The following is an 18116-nucleotide window of genomic DNA, read 5'->3' as shown; positions in this document are numbered from 1 at the left end:
AAAAGGGAGACTCTTTCTTACATCCCACAGTGTGTCAGGTACTTTAGAGGTTTTTCCCATTGGGCATAAAGTCCCTTTATTGTCCTTGCCTAAAATCCCAGGGAGGAAATAAAACACGTGAAGAACTGGAAACGAAGGCTCTAGCTTTACAGTAAATCACTCCTGCGATGTTCACAGTAACTAATGGAGACCCAAGGCCAACAGAATGTCCCTGTTTTGGGTGCTGTGCCTCCATTTCCCAATTGAACCGGACAGTAGGATATAGTACTGGAGGAGCTGAGGCTGGAGCACACCGCTGGGGGGGGGGGGGGTTGGTACATGGTTGCCACCCAGCTCTGCCTTTGGTCCGCCCTCCGCTGTCCCCGCACCGCTGTGTGTGGGTTTTCAGTGTCAGAGTTGTGGGGTTTGTCTTTTATGCTGCTATAGCCTCAAATAACTTCCCCCCAACCAGCATAGTGGTTGTTTTCACCTCCTGATTACTGTTGGTGACATCTGATGAAACAATCGCCTGCTGTCCTTCCATTGGCCGGTCCGCACGGCTTCCGGAACCTGTGTGCTGGTAGCAGCCACTGGCCAGTGACTTGCATAGTGTCTGTCACCCTGTAGTGGAAGGATGGATGCAGGTATAGTTTCAGGGAATGGGCCTCTCGCGGTGTTGGTGTAAAGATGGTGTTGTTCTTTTGAATTAAGGACTTTAAAATCTATTTCTTTGTTGGGGTGGGAGTGGGAACGTGCATGCTGTGTCTGACACGTGACAGGTTTTTAGTCCCTTACCCCCAACAACCACAATCCTAAAATCATTAAAGCTGAAAGGTGTTCTTTTGTAAACTCATTTGCTGGCAGAATGAGTAGAACTGATTGGAGGTGTTTTGAGTTCACCGTGCTTAGGACGAGCACCTACCTTTGCTGCAGGAACATCACTGTGTTTAGTGACTGGGCCCCAGACCTGCTCGGGGTTAGTGTGGTGCATGTGTGTGTGTCCTGTCACCGTCCTGAGTCCACAGAGTCGTGAGGTGTGGATGCCAAGGGACTGGGCCTGAGCTAAATGAGGACCTTGAGACAAGGATTTCTACAGAGACGAAAGGGACCTGACGGCTCCCCCAGTCTTCCGAGTCTTGCTTAGGGGATCGCTTCATGAGCTCAGTTGCTGTGAATATTGGTCTTGTTTTAAGCTGAGTAGTAGGAGTCATGATGCAGAGAAGGATGAGACCTGGCTTCTCAGAGGACGCAGTTCAAATCCCAGCTCTGCTGCTTAACACAGTAACCAGTATGTGACCTTGGACAAGTTAACTCCTCAAACCCAGCGACTCCTTTTATGAAAGAGGGTGGTACTCAGGTAACTACCTCCCAGGACTGTCTCAGGCGCCGTCCACACTCAGTAGTCTAACATGACATAGTCCTTAGACGGGTAAGAATGTAAGAGAAATATTTTTTTCTTTCCCACTTCCCTCTCTCACCTGTAGTGTAAAATGACACTTTCTAATATATAATAATTATTTTATTAATAAAATAGACCGTAGTTGAATAGTTCACAAGTTTATTGGACTTTTGTTTTTAGTGTTTTGTTTTGAAATAACTATAGAGTCACAGGAAGTTGCAGAATGCATGGGAAGGTCTCACACTCCCTCCGCCTCCCCCATGTAGTCGTCTTGCACGACTAGCGCAGGGTCAGGGAGCTGGACACACAGGCCACCTGAGGGTGAGACGAGAGGTCCTGACCCCAGACCTCCCACACTTGGTGCAGGACCACTGGGTCCACCTCGCTGTGCAGTTTTGCCTGACCCCTGCTGTCCCTCCCTCAGTCTGTGCAGACCTGCCTGGCAACCCCAGCGCTCTTGTTGATGGCTCTTCCTGTTTCATTCAGAGCTGTGCTGTGTAACCTTCTCGTTGGTTTTGTTCAGTTGTCGTCTTGCTCTAGTTTTTATTACACCCACTCTTACAGTGACTGTAGGTGAAGTGGATCCATCACGTTTACAACAGACGCAGTGCTGGGCTGTTTCTCCAGAACGTGTAGGGCGGGGTCCTGGAGTGCTTTGCGCCCTGCACTGCTGGCTCAGTCAGTGCCACAGTGTCCCCACTGCTGCATGTCCAGCTCCTGTCTGCATGCAGAAAAGCGCCGTCTTAAAGTTTTTATAACCCATGCAGACTTTCAGAATCGATAATTTGGAGAAAAAACATTTGTTATCCTAATGTTGGTTTTGCTTTCCTTAAGGTTCTTTGTATATAAATGTTTCTTTTTTTAGTTTTTTTCCCACACGTTCATCTCTAAAATGTGAGCAACAATGTGTTCATCAGTACCTGAGGTGTCACTGCACGTGCGCCGGGCTCTGCTGAGTGCAAGTGTGTGGGTGGGTGTGAGTGTGGGTGCAACTGTGCAGGGACTGGCTGCTGTGTCGACCGGGATAGCCTGTTCATTTGTCCTCTGCAGTTAATGGAGACTCATCCTCACCTACACCGGCTGACAGTGCTCCCTCTGGGGGGGTCCCTGAGGACAGTGCCCCGTCGTCAGCTTGCACTGGAACTTCTGGAGAGGAGGCCCTGGGTCCAGAAGCGCCAGCGGCCTTGGAGCACAGCGACATCCTCTCTGACAGCACTGCACTTGGGGCTGGGGCCGGCGGGGACCTCGACCCTGTGGCCTCCACCTCTGGAAGCAGTCCTGCCTTCGAAGCTGCCAAGTCCCGGCAGCCAGGCGGGAGTATGGAGTCTGGGAGGAACACCAGCACGGAGAGCCTGCCCTCGGGGTACGTTCCCTTTCAGTGTGTGGTGGTGATTGATGTTGACTGAGTGTCAGACTCTCCAGGGACTGGGCTTGGAGTCTGACTCATGCTTTGCTGCAGAGCCAGTGCCCATGGAGCTGAGAGTACTCCCTTCCTCTCCCCGAAGAGCCTGGGGTCCAAGGGAGAGGGAACTGCTGTTACCTTGCAGGGCCCTTCATTCTGCTCTTCCTTTTGCTGAGATTGTCCAGTCAGGGCTCTACCCAGCATAGCCTCAGCTCTCGTGTCCTCTGAGCTCTGCTCCCCACACCGTAGCATGAGAACAAACTGCCTTTTCCTCTGAATCCTGAGTGGGGGGCCACCCAGCCCTGACCATGGACTGTTCTAGACTTGCGGTTTCGTGTCCGCTCAGTGATTCTCAGTCCCTCTGCATTTCCCCTGGTCATGAAGCATATTCTGTGTGCCTTTCACCTGGTCGTTTCTCCTGTGGTCACTCACAGGCTGTTTACAGGGTGCTTGGCTCTAAGATACTAACATTAATGAGTCTTCTCTGCTTTTGCGGAAATGTTAGTACATTGGGGCTGAAGAAAAAACCTTAAGCATTTCCAGAGGTTATTCAAAAGGAACAGGCGGGCTCATTCTGCTCAGAATTGCATCAGACTTCTCAGCATCCACTCAAGAAGCTGAGAGACAGTGGCCAGTGCCTCTCCCACTGAGGGGTGTGGTCTGGGACATTATGGTCTGTGTCAGCAAGTGCGGAGTGTGAGCACAGACGCCTGGGCTCATCTGAGTTTCCTGCCGGGTGTCCTTCCTCGGCAGCTACCAGGACCCTGTTCTCCAAAACCAGGCAGAGAAAGGGAAAGGCACAGATGGGGAGGTGGGTCTGATGTGTGGAAGGGGGTCTGGAGTCTGCCCATAGCGACAGACAAGTCCCTGCAGTTAGTGATGATGGCGACTGACTGGATGGAGCAGGGAGGAGGCAGAGGGTGGGGTGGGGCAGCACTCCTGCCTGGTCCTGGCTCAGCTGTCAGGAGCGTCTCCTTAGTCATGTAAGGAAGGCCCGGAGCGTGTGTTTGGGACAGTTGGGAAGAGGGTGAGTGTTAGAGTGTGTGCATATACACGTGCGTCTGTGCCTGCGGGAGAGACTGGCAGCTTCCTCTGTGCACTGGTTCACGGAGCAGCTGTACCTATGGGGTCACCGCAGAGGGAAAACCATCACAGGCCTTGCTACTCAGAAAGAAATCAAATTCAGTTGATCCCTGTGTTTAGGAGGAAAATATTTTCTATTTATTCTACTTTCAAATTGAAACAAGAATGTTAAACTTGAGAAGACCAGGTGTTTGTTTTGTGTAAGACGTTTGTCTGTGTCATCACGGGAAGAATGGAGGGAAGACACAGGGTCACACAGGAAAGCATGAGGGGGGAGTAAAGGAGTCTTGGAGTGGAACCGAGAAGATACAGTGGTGGGTGTCTGCGGATTTGCAGGCTCCCCTAAACCAGAGAGGACAGTCCTGTGCAGAGAGGCAACCCCGGTTGCACACCGGGGGGGGGGGCTGGCTGGCTGTCAGGGCACAGGAGCACCCACTCCAAAGGGCCTGTGGTTTTGAAACTGCAGGCAGTCAGGTGTTACTGCTGTACTGACTACTCCTTGGGCTTGATGTTGGACAGGAAGCTCCTCTGCCCAGGTTACATTTCTCTTTCTTGTGATTGGAGCTCTGTCAGTTAGTATCCTTTAAGAACTTTACGTATCATTCTGTCTTCCTCTGCTAACTGTACTTACTGAGTTTCCAACAGTGTTACTGAGAAGGGAAATACTTAAGAACTTAAAAAGCGCTGATAACTGAGAGAAGAAACAATGTTACAACATATATGTAGGCTTTAAAGTGAAACTTATCTGTGCTTTTCCTGGGGATGAGGAGTCATGTTTCAGGTTGTTTTATTTGTTGTCTTTATTTATGTATTTGCCTTCTTTTAAAGGTGGGAGCAGAGGAAAGACCCTCACGGGAGAACCTATTATGTGGATCATAACACTCGAACGACCACGTGGGAGAGGCCACAGCCCTTACCCCCGGGGTAAGGCAGCAGCTTTACTGTCCTCAGTGGTTTCACCAGACACGTGACACAGACGTGACTTTTTCACTCTGCTTATTATTTCCTTACATTGCCTCAAAGGGCTTCCTAAGAGATGGTCAACCCTGGCATGAGTTCCTGGAGGTTGTGTAGAATTTTGTTCCAGTGTCAGTCCCTTTACATTTTTAAGGAATGGTTCTCATAGATAGTAATCTGAACCCCGTTGCTCTGTGGGGTTTACTGGCAGGTAGAGGAGTAGCTCACAGTGACAGCCCACAGAGATCCTCCCAGTGAACTGCATCCTGTGTGGCTGACGTCATAGACATCACCCCGTCCCTGAAGGCCATTCACACAGATGGCCCTTGTCCTTGGTGTCCTGTCTTCACCGTGTGAGCACATAGCCTGATGGCCAGCTCAGTCACTGCTCACAGGCACGCCCCCCCCCCGCACCTGGCACTTTCCAGGCATCTTTGCCACTTGGGAGCTCTGTCCACCAGCACAGAACACATTCCATGTCCCAAAAATCCAAGGCAAGAGTTGCTATTTGTGTGAGATTGGTTGCTGAGAGGATTCCGAGGTCGTCCTATAAATTAATGATGACAGAAGTTTTGAGGTGACTGTCCCCTGGTGGACGAGTGTGCAGAGACAGGGAAGGGCATTCTGGGCTGAGCGACTAGGAGGGCGTGCATGTGGCTCCAAGTGGGTCCCTGGAAGGAGCATTGGGGTGTCTGGCACTGAGGCTGGAATTGGGACAGGTTCTTTCTGAGCTGCAGCCGAGAGCTGTGGCAGGCGGGACAGCGTGACTGTGACTGTGACTGCAGCTCAGGTCACGCAGGACGCTGGGCAGAGCCCACCTCCTGGTGTGCGTGGCCGGGGCAGAACGCAGGAGCGCAGGCAGCACTTCCCCCGAGGGCCTGTTCTGACTGTCACTGTCCTGAGGCAGCTGGGAGAGGAGAGTGGACGACCGTGGCCGGGTGTACTACGTGGACCACAACACCCGGACGACCACGTGGCAGCGGCCAACGCTGGAGTCGGTGCGGGACTTCGAGCAGTGGCAGTCGCAGCGCAGCCAGCTCCAGGGCGCCCTGCAGCAGTTCAACCAGCGCTACCTCTACCCGGTGAGCGCCCGCCGCTGTGCCCGGGGCACGTGGGGCTTGACCTTTGACAACCAGCACTGTTGCTGCTACGCTAAGCACTTTGTGCTGTTTAGAAAAAGTCTAGTTTACTAACGTAACTCATCAGCGTTTGTCCTTGTTAACGGTAGCATCATATTTGCAATTTTTTTCTAAAATACGATGTCTTTATGAATTTCCAGTCTCCTGCCTTTAATTGCAGTCATTTTGCTGGCTTTGCATAAAAGCAGTTGGCTCTGATTTGCCCCAGGCCAGCCTTGCCGCACGAGCTCCTCCCGCCCCCCCGGCTTCTGAAGCAGCGTTTTGCGCTCTCTGGGCTGCCAGAGCGATTCCTAGGACTGGGGACACTGTTGTCCAGAAACTCTCGTGCACCTGAAAGTCTGCCAGTCGACAGCTGATTATCTCGTATCAGTGCTCCTGTGCTGAGAGCCTGTTGTCTTCTCTCCCTCAGGCCTCAGTGTTAGCTGCAGAAAGTGACCCGTATGGGCCTCTGCCACCAGGCTGGGGTAAGCTAGCGTGTGGTCGGTAAAAACATCTGGATGGTGTCTCTAGAAATGGCTATTAAAAGCTATATTCACTCTGCTTTTTAGAAAAAAGAGTAGATTCGACAGACAGAGTTTACTTCGTGAACCATAACACAAAAACCACCCAGTGGGAAGATCCAAGAACTCAGGGGTACGTATGTGCCAGTCAGGCCTTCCCTACACCATCCTGCACGCCTGCAGCTAGGATCGGTGAGCCTGGCCCAGGCGGCCTCTGTCTGGGCAGAGGTCCCCTCTGACCGTTCCTGTGCCCTCAGCTTACAGAACGAGGAGCCGCTGCCCGAGGGCTGGGAGATCAGGTACACACGGGAGGGTGTGCGGTACTTCGTCGACCACAACACCAGGACGACCACTTTCAGAGACCCGCGCAACGGGAGGTCATCCGTGTGAGTGCCAGCCGGGGGGTCATGCTGGGTCCTCAGGACATAAGTTAGCCACTGACTCGGCCTCCGGTTTTACCTTTGGGTCAAGGAAACCTGAGTAGTGCCCCACCGGGTACACTTGTCTTTGCTGTTCCTGTCACAGAAGGGCTTCCGTCTCCTCAGTCCCAGCATCGGGGACTCTTGCACAGGGGTTACCACCTGCAGGGAGGCGCTGTGTCCCCCTTCCAAGTGCAGCAGCGGAGGCTGAGGGAGCCTCACTGGCCTGTGCAGTCACGCAGGTCCTGGGGCTGTTTGCAGACCCAGGCACCTGCCTGCCGTCTGCCCTGGCTGCACATCACAGTGCTGCAGCCTCGGGCCAGGACTGGGCTCTGCAGGTGAAGGCATCTCCTCTGTCCTCAGTCCTGGGGCAAGGTCTCTGCTTCACTGAGAGCAGAAGCGTCAGGAAAGGCCTTTGCAAATTCCTGCCATCAGGTCTGCGCACCTGCCAGCATCTGTCTTCCCTCCCTATCCTGCAGGTGACCTGTCCTTGCTACTGTCAGAGGCCTGGCTCTCTGCTGGTGCCGGGGTCTTGTCCCTCCTTCCCACTGAGTTGCCTCCATGTTCCTCCGTCCAGATCCTGTCCCTCAGGTGCAGGGTTACCAGAGGTTTTCTTTGGAACCGTCTGTAGTGGACGTTCATGTTATATCACTCAGCCCGTGCAGAGCCCCGCCCACAGAGCAGCCCCGCCTGTGTGTGGTGTCACGGGTCCTGGTGGCTCGAGCCCCTTCTGGCCCAGCAACACACCCTCACTTCTCCCAGCTGGGGACCATCCTGTGGTCACTGTGGCCTCTGGAAGCTCCAGTGTCAGGCTGAGTGCCAAAGATCCGACTTGGCCACGTGCTAATTCTGCCTGTTCTTTTCTCTTCAGAGCTAAAGGTGGGCCACAGATCGCTTACGAACGCAGCTTCAGGTGGAAGCTTGCTCACTTCCGTTACCTGTGCCAGGTACTCTGCGCTCAGTGAGTCTTGTGCCACAGCATTTAGTCACGTCTGCACAGTGCGCCTGCTGAGCTTACATGACACTACAATGTTATATTTTTTAGTCGAACGCACTACCCAGTCACGTCAAGATCAACGTGTCCAGGCAGACACTGTTCGAGGACTCCTTCCAGCAGGTGAGGAGGTTTGTTAGAGCCACCTGCACGGCGTGTCGTGAGAGGCAGGAGGGCTTTGCGCACTGGGACCCTCAGAATGCAGCCCGAGCAGGGACGACCTGCCGAGGGCCCACGTGGTCGGCATTGTAACAAACTTGGGCCATTGCCATGATCTGGGCACTGGTCCTTAACTGCTCCCCACACTTCCCTGCACCTCAAGGTGAGCCCAGGGCTAAGTCACCACCACATTGGGGTTGCTAAGCAAAGCCCACACAGCTTCTGGGACAAGTGACGCATTTTGGCACTTACTCTGCTAAGACTTTACTGACTCAAAGTCTTAGTAACACCACCAAATTGAAATTGAGTAGACGTGGAACCCTCCACGGTTCCTGGGTGTGACCCAAGAGACCCGTGACCTCGCTGCTGATGCCGGTTGTCCTGCTCGCTTCCCGCCAGGCCCTTTCCAGCCTTGACGGTGCTGGGTTCTTTCTGCTGACTCGGCGTCGCCGGGAGGGTGGGACTGTCACTTGCCAGAGCATAGGCTGTTTGCCAACCATGGTTGTGCAGAACCTGGAACAGCCTGCACACAGCAGGTGCTCAGCAAACACATGGTGAACTTATGGATAAGTGAGTGTAAGGTGTCTACTTGCCTGAGTCCTCCACAGAACATTTAAAGATAAAAGTCAACATCTTGACAGCTCCTTTTCTGCAGTGAGGTGGACTCTTCATCCAAGTCTTCCGTCCCTACAAGCACTTCTGTGAGGACCCCAAGGCCTGTGCGTGCAGACACACGGGGCTCACGGGGCTCACAGAGCAGTCTGCAGTCAAGGCACCTCGTCACTCGCTCTGACCAGCTGCTGCTTGGGGCAGGAACTCGCTGCAGCTCTGCCCAGGCTTGGCTTTGGTTGGAGTTAGTAGCTCGAGCCGAGTGTCAGAAGGGTCCCCTGCTCCAGGCTCTGTCTGACTTAGGTTCAGCGAGTATCTCAGGGATGAGCCTCCACATTCAGGGGCTTGGTTTGCTCTGTGCTCCGCCTGGGACAGTCGGGGTCTGTGTGATATGCAAGAGGAGCCCATGCTCGCCTGTGCCGGGGCCAGACCACGCGTGCCAGCCTGGGCTCAGGTTCCAACACGTGGGGAAGGCATTTGTTGCTTTCCAAAAGTGACGCCTAGTCACTGGTAATCTCAGTTAGCCATTAAGAGAATGAAGCTGGTTATACTTTCTTACGTGTGACGCACCGTCTCTCAGCTCGTTCTTGGCTTCAGCCAAGCTCCTTTCCCACTGAGAAGTGGTGTGAGCAGGACCCAGAGCAGGGCTCTGCTTCTCACTGAGGCACCTTTCACAGGGCTGTGGTAAAATCTGGGCAGCGCCGGGGAGGGACTGTTTGCCAGCCTTAATGCTCTTGGGGTACTGTCCCCTCCGGCCCCTGGCCCACAGCAGAGGCTCCTCAGTGTGAGGGGCTGACGTGAGAGGAGGAAAGCTGAGGCTCACTGTGGGGCCTGATGTTTGGGGTTCAGGCATTGCTGCTGACCTTAGGAACGTGTGATTTGAAAATACAGATGAAATTTAAGTTGAATTGTTTTTGGAAGAGACTTGTGCTATTTGTGTTTTTAAATGTCCCTCTTTTTGTTTTTAACTAGATCATGGCATTGAAACCCTATGACCTGAGGCGGCGACTCTATGTGATCTTCCGAGGGGAAGAAGGACTGGACTATGGTGGCCTGGCCAGGTGAGCCCGACCCCCTGCCTCAGCGCGTCTCCACCGCGCAGGGGCATGTTTGTGAAAAGGTGTATTTTTAATAGCAATCAGGATTTATTTTTTTAAAAAATTAAAAATACACAATTCTAGAGGTAACCACTCTTACTACTCTGGTGACCCTCTGTGTCCTCTGCATGTATGTAGGTTTGTGTCTACATGAGTGTGCTGTGTACACGTCTGCTGGTTTTTTGAACAGACTTGATGGTGCAGTGCCCTCAGTGTATGTACTGTGGACATCCCTCCACGTCACCGTAGATAGAGCCCATGCTGTCTTCATTAGTGGCCGCGTGACATTCCCTCCTATCAAGAGAATTTGTGGCCAGCATGCAAGCTCGTTCATAGTTTTCGCTGTTGTGACAGTGTGTGCTGGTGCTGTTCGTGTTAATTCCATCTGAGTCCTACTGCAAATAAAGTTTTCCACGTTCTCTCAGTGTCCTGCTAACACTCAGGAAACAGTGATTGGGAAATCCTGTTAATGTTTTTCCCCTCAATTGTTTCCCCACGCCTAATTTGACAATAATTTGTTTTTTTAGCAAAAAACACTTTCATTAAATTTTTCCAAAGAATTAACAGAGTCATAGAATCCCAGAAACACAGAGCCACAGAGACACAGAATGAGATGTGGGACTGGGTGCCCGCGGCTTCGGGGCTTGGATGTGGGGTATCAGCTTGGGCTGTGATGGCATATTTTCTCATTAAGGAGGTTTTTCAGAAAAGAAACACCACCCGTCCCAATAAATGTCTGTATTACGCCTGTTGTGCTGTATCTCACCGTCGGGAACGCTCAGATGTTAGAAAGGCAGGTACGTCTTAGATGAAACACTGCCTTGTTTGTAGCGTCTGACTGGTGACATCCACATCCTTGTCTGAACCCCTGTTTGCCTCAGCCACTTGGGTTTAGTTTTACAGTTCGGCGGCTTTCTACACGTGCCGGTCCCTCTGCACCACACTCTTCTCGTCCAGGTTCCTTGTTCTGAGTCGCGTGTTGGTTTTCGCTCATTCAGGGGTTCAGCCCTCACAAGGGTGATCTGTTCCTGCAGTTTCCAGGATGTGTGTTCTGTTGCTTTTGTATACAGATGGCAGCCCAGCCAGACTCAGGCTTCCTGCGAGGGCTCTGGGCACTGCTCCTGTCCCCTGGCGTGAGCATGAGCGCGACCAGTGGGGGCCCCGCCCCGCAGGGGACGGCTCAGTCCTTGTGGTTGAAGTTTAGCGACTTTGTTGTTGTTGGTTTTATGTCGTTTTTAGGAACATACTAAGATCTTATTTTCTTCTATTACGTCCTCGAGCACTTTTTCTGTTCCGTGTTCCCTTTCCTTCAGGAACGTCAGTCATGGGTATGTGGAGCCTCCTGTCGGCTGAACGTGTCTGTCCTCTTGCCCCTGGTGTTTCTCTTTGTGCTTTTTCCGCTCGTCCTGGTTTTCTCACACCTGCCCAGGGCCCTGTTCAGTGCTGCCTGCCCTCTGCTGCTTCTGCTGCGAGACGTCCATTTCCTCTGGGCCCTGCTCGCTCACCTGCTGTCTCGTGGTTTCCAGCCTCCGTGTCCTTAGTCGTTGGGCGTGTGCAGAGCGCTGTGCGGCCTGCGACCCTCCTCTCACGAGTTAGGCCCCTTCCTCCTGCTGTCTGGGCAGGTGCCACGTGACAGCCCTCTCCTGGGTGGATTCGGTTTTCTGGCTGCTTTGCTGCTGGTCCCTGCAGCAGCAGGAAACCTGTTCCTAGTCTCTGGGTCTGGGCTCCTCCTCAGCAGCTCGTTCAGTCTTCCCGGCGGCCTCACTTCACTGTCTCAGCAGGGAGTCGACCGCTCAGCTCCTGTGTTGGGACTGGATTTAGTTCCAGGAATTGGTTTCTGTCATTTCCCAGTTGATTTGGTTTGGGGACCCCCTTCTCTTCCCTTCAGGCATTTCCAAGACTGTATTTTAAAATCTTTGGAAAAACATTTGTAGACAGGCTTCCAGGCCAGGTCTAGCCTGCATAGGGGTGGCCCCCATTTTTATTTTAAATTTAAAAAAATTACTTGACAACATTACTATATTATGCTTAAGAAGCAAGATTTCTGGCTCTTTAAAAATACTAGACCCGCGTTCCCACCTTCTCATATGGTGTCACTTGGCTGAATCAGAGGCACTGTCCCGAGGGGTGGTAGACACACTATCTCCTGTGCCCACCCTGCCCGTCGGAGGACAGATTATGCCCAGAAATCATTGCCCTTTAACCTGATGTGACTTTGATCAGGGACCGGGAAGGAGTGAGGATTGTGGGTAAGGGGCGAATGGAGGCCCCTTGTCCCCCCAGTCACTGCGGGTGTCCTGCTGCTTCAGGAGACATCAACGCATTGTCGTATAAATCTCATTGAGTTGTGTTCCACGTGTTAGACGTCTATAACTGAGGTAGAATAGGTGGTAGTAAGTTAGGGAATGCTTGTCAAATTTAACGATTAAAAAATTTTTTAGTATGTTTTATTGATTTTTAGAGAGGAAGGGAGAGGGAGAGAAATACTGATGAGAAACACCCACGGGCTGCCTCCTGCACGCCCCCTACTGGGGATCACGCCTGGAACCCAGGCCTGTGCCGACCGGGAATCAAACTGTGAGCACCTGGATCCTAGGTCGATGTTCAGCTACTGAGCCACACCAGCTGGGCTAAAGATTTAGCCTTTTTAGTTTTCGTCCTATCTCTAACACCGGCAGTGACAGACGTGTCCACGCAGCCCTGCTTGTGTCTCGGCATCACCAGCAGTGACTAGCCTGCTGTGCACTGTCCCACACGGAGAGCCTAGGTCCCAGGAGCTGTATGACCACGTGGCTTTTCTGTGGAGGCGCTTACAGTGGTAGGTGGGCAGGTCACCTGCAGGAAGGTGACCACCACTGTGAGCTTGTCCCCAGTTACCAATACAGGCCACACGTGGACGCTGACTTCACAAGCTGCTGAGGTGTGTGGTCTAAGCAGGACTTGGAGGGAAGCTGGTCTGTGCAGGGCGAGCCGGTCCTGCTGCTCCCTCCACCCCCGTGAATGTGAAGGGACACAGCTTGCGGCCTGCAGGGCCGGAGCGGGCAGGCGGGGCCACGCTGGCTCTGGGGGGGGTGGGCAGACCGCCCCCGATGCGTCCTCAGGGCCGTGTGCTGGCAGTGACCTAGCCTCGTTTTCTCTAGGGAATGGTTTTTCTTGCTCTCGCACGAAGTCCTGAACCCCATGTACTGCCTGTTCGAGTACGCGGGCAAGAGCAACTACTGCCTGCAGATCAACCCGGCCTCCACCATCAACCCCGACCACCTCTCCTACTTCTGCTTCATCGGCCGCTTCATCGCCATGGTGAGCCCGGCGCCCGGCCGCCCTCGCTGGGGCCTGGCTTCATTCAAGAGCAAAAGGACCTGCGCAGTCCTTGGTTGTGTCTGTTGGTGGCCACACGAGCGTCTCGTAGACGAACATCCGGGAGGCGGGGCAGCAGGCCCAGGGCCCCCGGGCGCAGGCGGGACTGAGGGGCAGGGCTGCCAGAGCAGCGAAGGTGGGACGGTGGGAGCCCGGACCACCCAGCACGGTGGGGACAGCCGGAGGCCCGCGCCCAGGCCCTTTGGGCTTCTGCACCCGGTTAGGTGAACTTGCTGTAGAAAGCGCACTGGGGTGGGGGCGGGAGGCTGCTGTCACCCGGCCCCTGACTCTCGCCGGACGTGATGGAGCTGAGTGGCCCCAGCGGAACAGGTCAGGCCTCGTGACTTCTGTTACCACTGTGCGCTCAGTAGGCAAGTTATTTTGTAAGTTTTTAAGTAAACGTTTTGCTTTTCTTGGCAGGCTCTTTTCCACGGAAAGTTTATTGATACTGGTTTCTCTCTACCGTTCTACAAGCGCATGCTGAGTAAAAAACTGACGATTAAGGATTTGGAGTCCATTGATACTGAGTTTTACAACTCCCTCATCTGGATAAGGTTTGAGGATTTATCTTCCATAACTAAGGCATTTCCTGAAACCAGATGAGTCTTGTTAGTGTGTCTGTTTTATCCCCCAGGGACAACAACATTGAGGAATGTGGCCTAGAAATGTACTTTTCTGTGGACATGGAGATATTGGGGAAAGTGACCTCTCACGACCTGAAGCTGGGTGGGGCCAACATCCTGGTGACCGAGGACAACAAGGACGAATACATCGGGTGAGGGGTTGGCACCCAGCCCCCCCGCTGCTGCCCAGGGGGTCCAGTCATCCCCACCCACCTTTTCATCACTCTCCCTGCTCCACCCGCACGTGTGCTCTGTGCACGCAGGTCCCCAGCACTGGGGAAGCTCCCATGTCGCCTGGGTCCCAAAGTCAGAGCCAGGCCCCAGCCCCACCTGCCGGTCACAGGGCGAGGCCCAGGTGCTGAGCCCGCAGCCGCCTCCCTCTTTCCCCACAGGACAGGGAGGCGCTCTGTGGGCATGTGACGTGGACCCCGGCCCCGACTGACCAGCAGGGCTCCTCTCCTGCCCTCCCACTGCCTGGTAGCAGGTGCCCCACACCATTTTCAAACTGTCCTCAAATCCATGACCCCACAGCCCACCACGGCTTCACTTTCTCAGTGGTGCCGCCCCACCCGCCTGTGGCTGTCCGTCCCGGCCCTCACTCCTCCCTGCGTGGTCCCTGACGGCCCGTGGAGGGCCGGGTCAGGAGGAAGCGGAGCGGTTCGGGGCGGCTGCTCCCTTCCTCTCACGCTGGGTGCCGCCCGACAGGAACCCCGTCTGTTTCTGACGGGAAAGCCCCTTCTCCGCTGCGTGCGCCGGAGCAGATGCGCGTGAGGAGCGGAGGCGGGGGGTGGGAAACGGCTCTAGAAGCACGTGGCTGTCTGAGCCGCCCCACGCCAGCGGCCGTCTGAAACCCGCCTCATTTCAGCCTGATGACGGAGTGGCGCTTCTCGCGCGGCGTGCAGGAGCAGACCAAGGCCTTCCTGGACGGCTTCAACGAGGTGGTGCCCCTGCAGTGGCTGCAGTACTTCGACGAAAAGGAGCTGGAGGTGAGGCCGTGGCCCGGAGGTCGAGGGTCTGCTGGTGCTCACGGGAGGACGTCCACGCAGGCCTCAACCCTGTGGCACAGCCCGGAGCCCGCCCCTGGGGGCTGCCCTGGGCGCAGTCGGCAGCCAGGTCCACTCCCGGGTCCTCGACAGGGCGAGCCCCTGATTGGCCGGGGACCTTTCTGAAGCCCGGGGTCAGCAGTGAGTTGCTTCTAAGCTCAGATTCTAAAGTCTCGCCTGGACCCCAGGCCGACGCTCAGCCGCTGAGCCACGCCCGGCCGGGCAAAGTCCTGAGGTCCTAGTGGTTTCAACTGTTAGACTTGTTGGAAGCCTATCACAACTTTCTTTCTTTTGGTGGTAAAATACACATGCCGTGTAATTTGCCACGTTAACCATTTGTGGGTGTCGGGTGAGTAATGGTAAACGTCACCGCATTACTGTGCAGCCCATCTCCAGAACTTTTCCGTCGTGAGAAACAAACTGCCCTTTAAACAGTAAGTCCCCCAGCCCCTGGCACCTCCGTTCTACTTTGTCTCTGACAACTCTTGCCTGGATCAATGAATAACAGTATGTTTCTAAGTAGACAAGATTTAGCATAAACTTTAAAAAGGAAGAAGTATGATTGAAACTCATCAGTAATCTGGGCCCCTGAGGGTGTATTTTAGTGAAGGCGACGTCCCTGCTGGCACACCTGAGGTTTCTCTTGAAGCTACTCTGTGGTCGCTGCCTTCAGTAAGCACCGCTAAGGAAGTTCAGGTTCCTGCAGGATAAACTGCCACTGGCGCTGGGGTTTGTCACTGTGGCCTCGTTTGTCGTGGACGTGGGTCCTGTGGTTCCCGAGCCCTGGTGACCACGGCTGTGCCCCGCCCCCAGGTGATGCTGTGTGGCATGCAGGAGGTGGACCTGGCCGACTGGCAGAGAAACACCGTGTACAGACACTACACCAGGAACAGCAAGCAGATCATCTGGTTTTGGCAGGTACTTGCTTTTATTTTTTTGAAACAGAGTCCTCAGGATGTTTTCTAGTGAGACAGTGGTTTAAACTACAGCTCATTTGGGCTGCTTTTGGTCATGGTTTTGGCCTTTGAATTCTCAGTCAGAAGTGAGTAATGTGAATAGGTTGCTTCTGCTGATGGAAGTGAGAGTTTGATGGGGGTAAGTCACAGGTACAGCGGCGGCTTCTAGCAACAGCCGAGGGTGCTACAGGTTCTGCAAGTGCTAGCGGTGGAGGAGGTGTTTCCATGGGAGGGTGACCCGGGGCTGGGGACTTGGACACCCACAGGGCAGCAGCCCCTCCCCCTCCTCTGTCCTCTGTTTTGGCTGAAGCTGCATCGGGTGGTCTCTGGGCATCTACGTGCTGCCTACTAATCTTCATGATGGACTTTCTGTTTTGTGTTTGTTTGAAAATGTAAAATGTCTGGGCTGAGGCCTGACGTCACGGGAGCCCAGTGACGAGGCTCACCTTAGGGACTGGGCTGGTTTCCTGCTGTCTCAGGTGGAGTCAGTCTGGTGTTTATATTGCTAGAGGACTGTCCAGAAGTCGCGTCCTTTCCTAAGGAGAGTTGTGTGTTTATTGCTTCATACTTTGCAGACACGGACATTTCTAGAAATTTACCTTGGAGATGCAGTTTCACATGCAAACCCACCCATCCCCGAGCATTGATTGCCACGTTATTGGTGCACCAACAGGTGACACACCTGATGTGTCTGGAGGGGCTGAGTAAACTAACACTTCCATTCTGCACACACTGCCCTGGAGCCGCTCTTACTAAATTAACAGACACTGGGGAGTAGGGTGGTCAGAGGTTTGGGGAAGGAAGGTGTTTCTGTGACCGCCATCTAGTTCAAAGGGTGATTTGGGTAGAGGAGCCTCTGAGGGGTGGGAGCCAAGCCACTGGAGGCAAGAGGGGTCAGTCACCCTCCCTTTATGCCAGGGGTGGGGAACTTTTTTCTGCTGAGGGCCATTTGGATATAACATCATTTGAGGGCCACACAAAATTATCAACTTAAAAATTAGCTATGAAAAAGGCTCCTAGATTCATTGAATTTTGAGTCCTGCTTGTGGCTGCCTTGGCAGAGCCGGGCCAAATGATCTCAGCCCGCGGGCCAGGCGTTCCCCACCCGCTTTCGCTCATTCTCAGCCACGCGTGTGGACGTGTCTAAATCTGAGGAGCTGAGCTTAGGCCACGTGAGTCCTCACGACCAGCTGTCTGCAGGATGGGGCTGATTCAGGGACAGTGGTGAGGTTTACACCAGACCCACTCCAGCTGTGCACTGGCGGTGCCGTCCGGTCCTTCCCTATGCTCAGCCTCACCTCTGAGACATGTCTGCGCCCTGCCTCCGACAAGACCGGCTCCGTGGTGTTTCTGCAGGTCTCCCGCTGTGTCCTTCCCTCTGTGAAGTCAGGGAACGAAGTCACTTGGGGAGGGGCCACGCTGGGAGGCCGCGTTGAGTGGGAGGAAGTGGACTTGTGCTCCAGGTCCCTCAGAGGAAAAGGGCAAGTGCTCAGGTCAGGACAGCGGTTCCAAGGTTACCCTGCCCCCTACCAGCCGCGTGGGGCAGACACGTTACTGTGCCTTTGGGCCGCGTCTCCTCACGTGTGCAGCGGGGATGCTAATGGCGGGTCCTGCCTCGCAGACTGTGAGGGCTGCTCCCCGGGCAGCACGTGGCCCTTGCAGGCTGGACCCTCAGAGGCGACAGCTGTGACGCCTGTCCTGGCTCCGTCAGTGCGATGACCTTGGACATGTGACATTTCTGAGCTGCTGCCCCCTTCTCCGTAGGGTTCTGGGCACAGCACCAGCCTGGTAAGTGGTTGATGCTGCAGCCACATTGTCACTTGTCTTTTGAACCAGTTTCAGTGTTAAACTCAAGGTCACTCTTAATTTCCTGGAATTTAGTAATTCAAGTGTCTGTTTCCATTACCGGAGATGCTACTTTACATTGTTGCCCTTGTTAGTTCGTGAAGGAGACAGACAATGAGGTGAGGATGCGTCTGCTCCAGTTCGTCACGGGGACCTGCCGCCTGCCCCTGGGAGGCTTCGCCGAGCTCATGGGTGAGTGGTGAGTGCCACCCCTGCGGGTCACTGTGGCCTCAGGCCTGAGGCTCACTCCTAGTGTCCACTTAGGATGAGACGGGGGAAAGCCACCTGGGTGCCTGCTGCTCTGCTCCTCGGGGTGGGGGGCAGGCTTCTGCAGGAACTGGTCTCTGCCGGTCCACTGCAGTTCATGCCATCACCCGCGGAACATGTGACATGTTGTTATACAACTAGTCAGGACCCAGAAGTTTGAAGGACCAGATAAACTTTGTCTATTTCCCTGCTTTAGGAAGTAACGGGCCTCAGAAATTTTGCGTTGAAAAAGTTGGGAAAGACACCTGGTTACCAAGAAGCCACACGTGGTAAGTTGAATCCTAAATG

At 54.1% G+C, this 18116-nt stretch overlaps 1 protein-coding gene across 7 annotated transcripts in view; it reads left to right on the top strand.

The window, feature by feature from the left end:
- Positions 1–18116, top strand: part of WWP1 (WW domain containing E3 ubiquitin protein ligase 1) — a 42870-nt gene that overhangs the window by 23552 nt on the left and 1202 nt on the right. For 6 of the 7 annotated variants that reach the window (XM_087825242.1, XM_087825243.1, XM_087825239.1 and 3 more), the window contains 16 exons: positions 2429–2741; positions 4692–4787; positions 5728–5902; positions 6369–6423; positions 6508–6592; positions 6717–6845; positions 7750–7825; positions 7924–7995; positions 9613–9701; positions 12878–13037; positions 13515–13648; positions 13729–13869; positions 14583–14703; positions 15574–15678; positions 17657–17753; positions 18025–18097. In XM_087825242.1, the coding sequence (XP_087681368.1) occupies positions 2429–2741; positions 4692–4787; positions 5728–5902; positions 6369–6423; positions 6508–6592; positions 6717–6845; positions 7750–7825; positions 7924–7995; positions 9613–9701; positions 12878–13037; positions 13515–13648; positions 13729–13869; positions 14583–14703; positions 15574–15678; positions 17657–17753; positions 18025–18097 (1921 nt within the window). Of the gene's footprint in view, positions 1–2428; positions 2742–4691; positions 4788–5727; positions 5903–6368; positions 6424–6507; positions 6593–6716; positions 6846–7749; positions 7826–7923; positions 7996–9612; positions 9702–12877; positions 13038–13514; positions 13649–13728; positions 13870–14109; positions 14177–14582; positions 14704–15573; positions 15679–17656; positions 17754–18024; positions 18098–18116 lie in introns of those variants that run through there. The other variant, XM_087825244.1, reaches the window with a different exon arrangement.

This window comes from Miniopterus natalensis, chromosome 16 (genome assembly GCF_054644295.1).
Source record: "Miniopterus natalensis isolate mMinNat1 chromosome 16, mMinNat1.hap1, whole genome shotgun sequence".
In the NCBI taxonomy this organism is placed as follows: domain Eukaryota; kingdom Metazoa; phylum Chordata; class Mammalia; order Chiroptera; family Miniopteridae; genus Miniopterus; species Miniopterus natalensis.
Note: the sequence above shows the minus strand (reverse complement) of the source record. Positions and strands in the feature narration are given on the sequence as shown.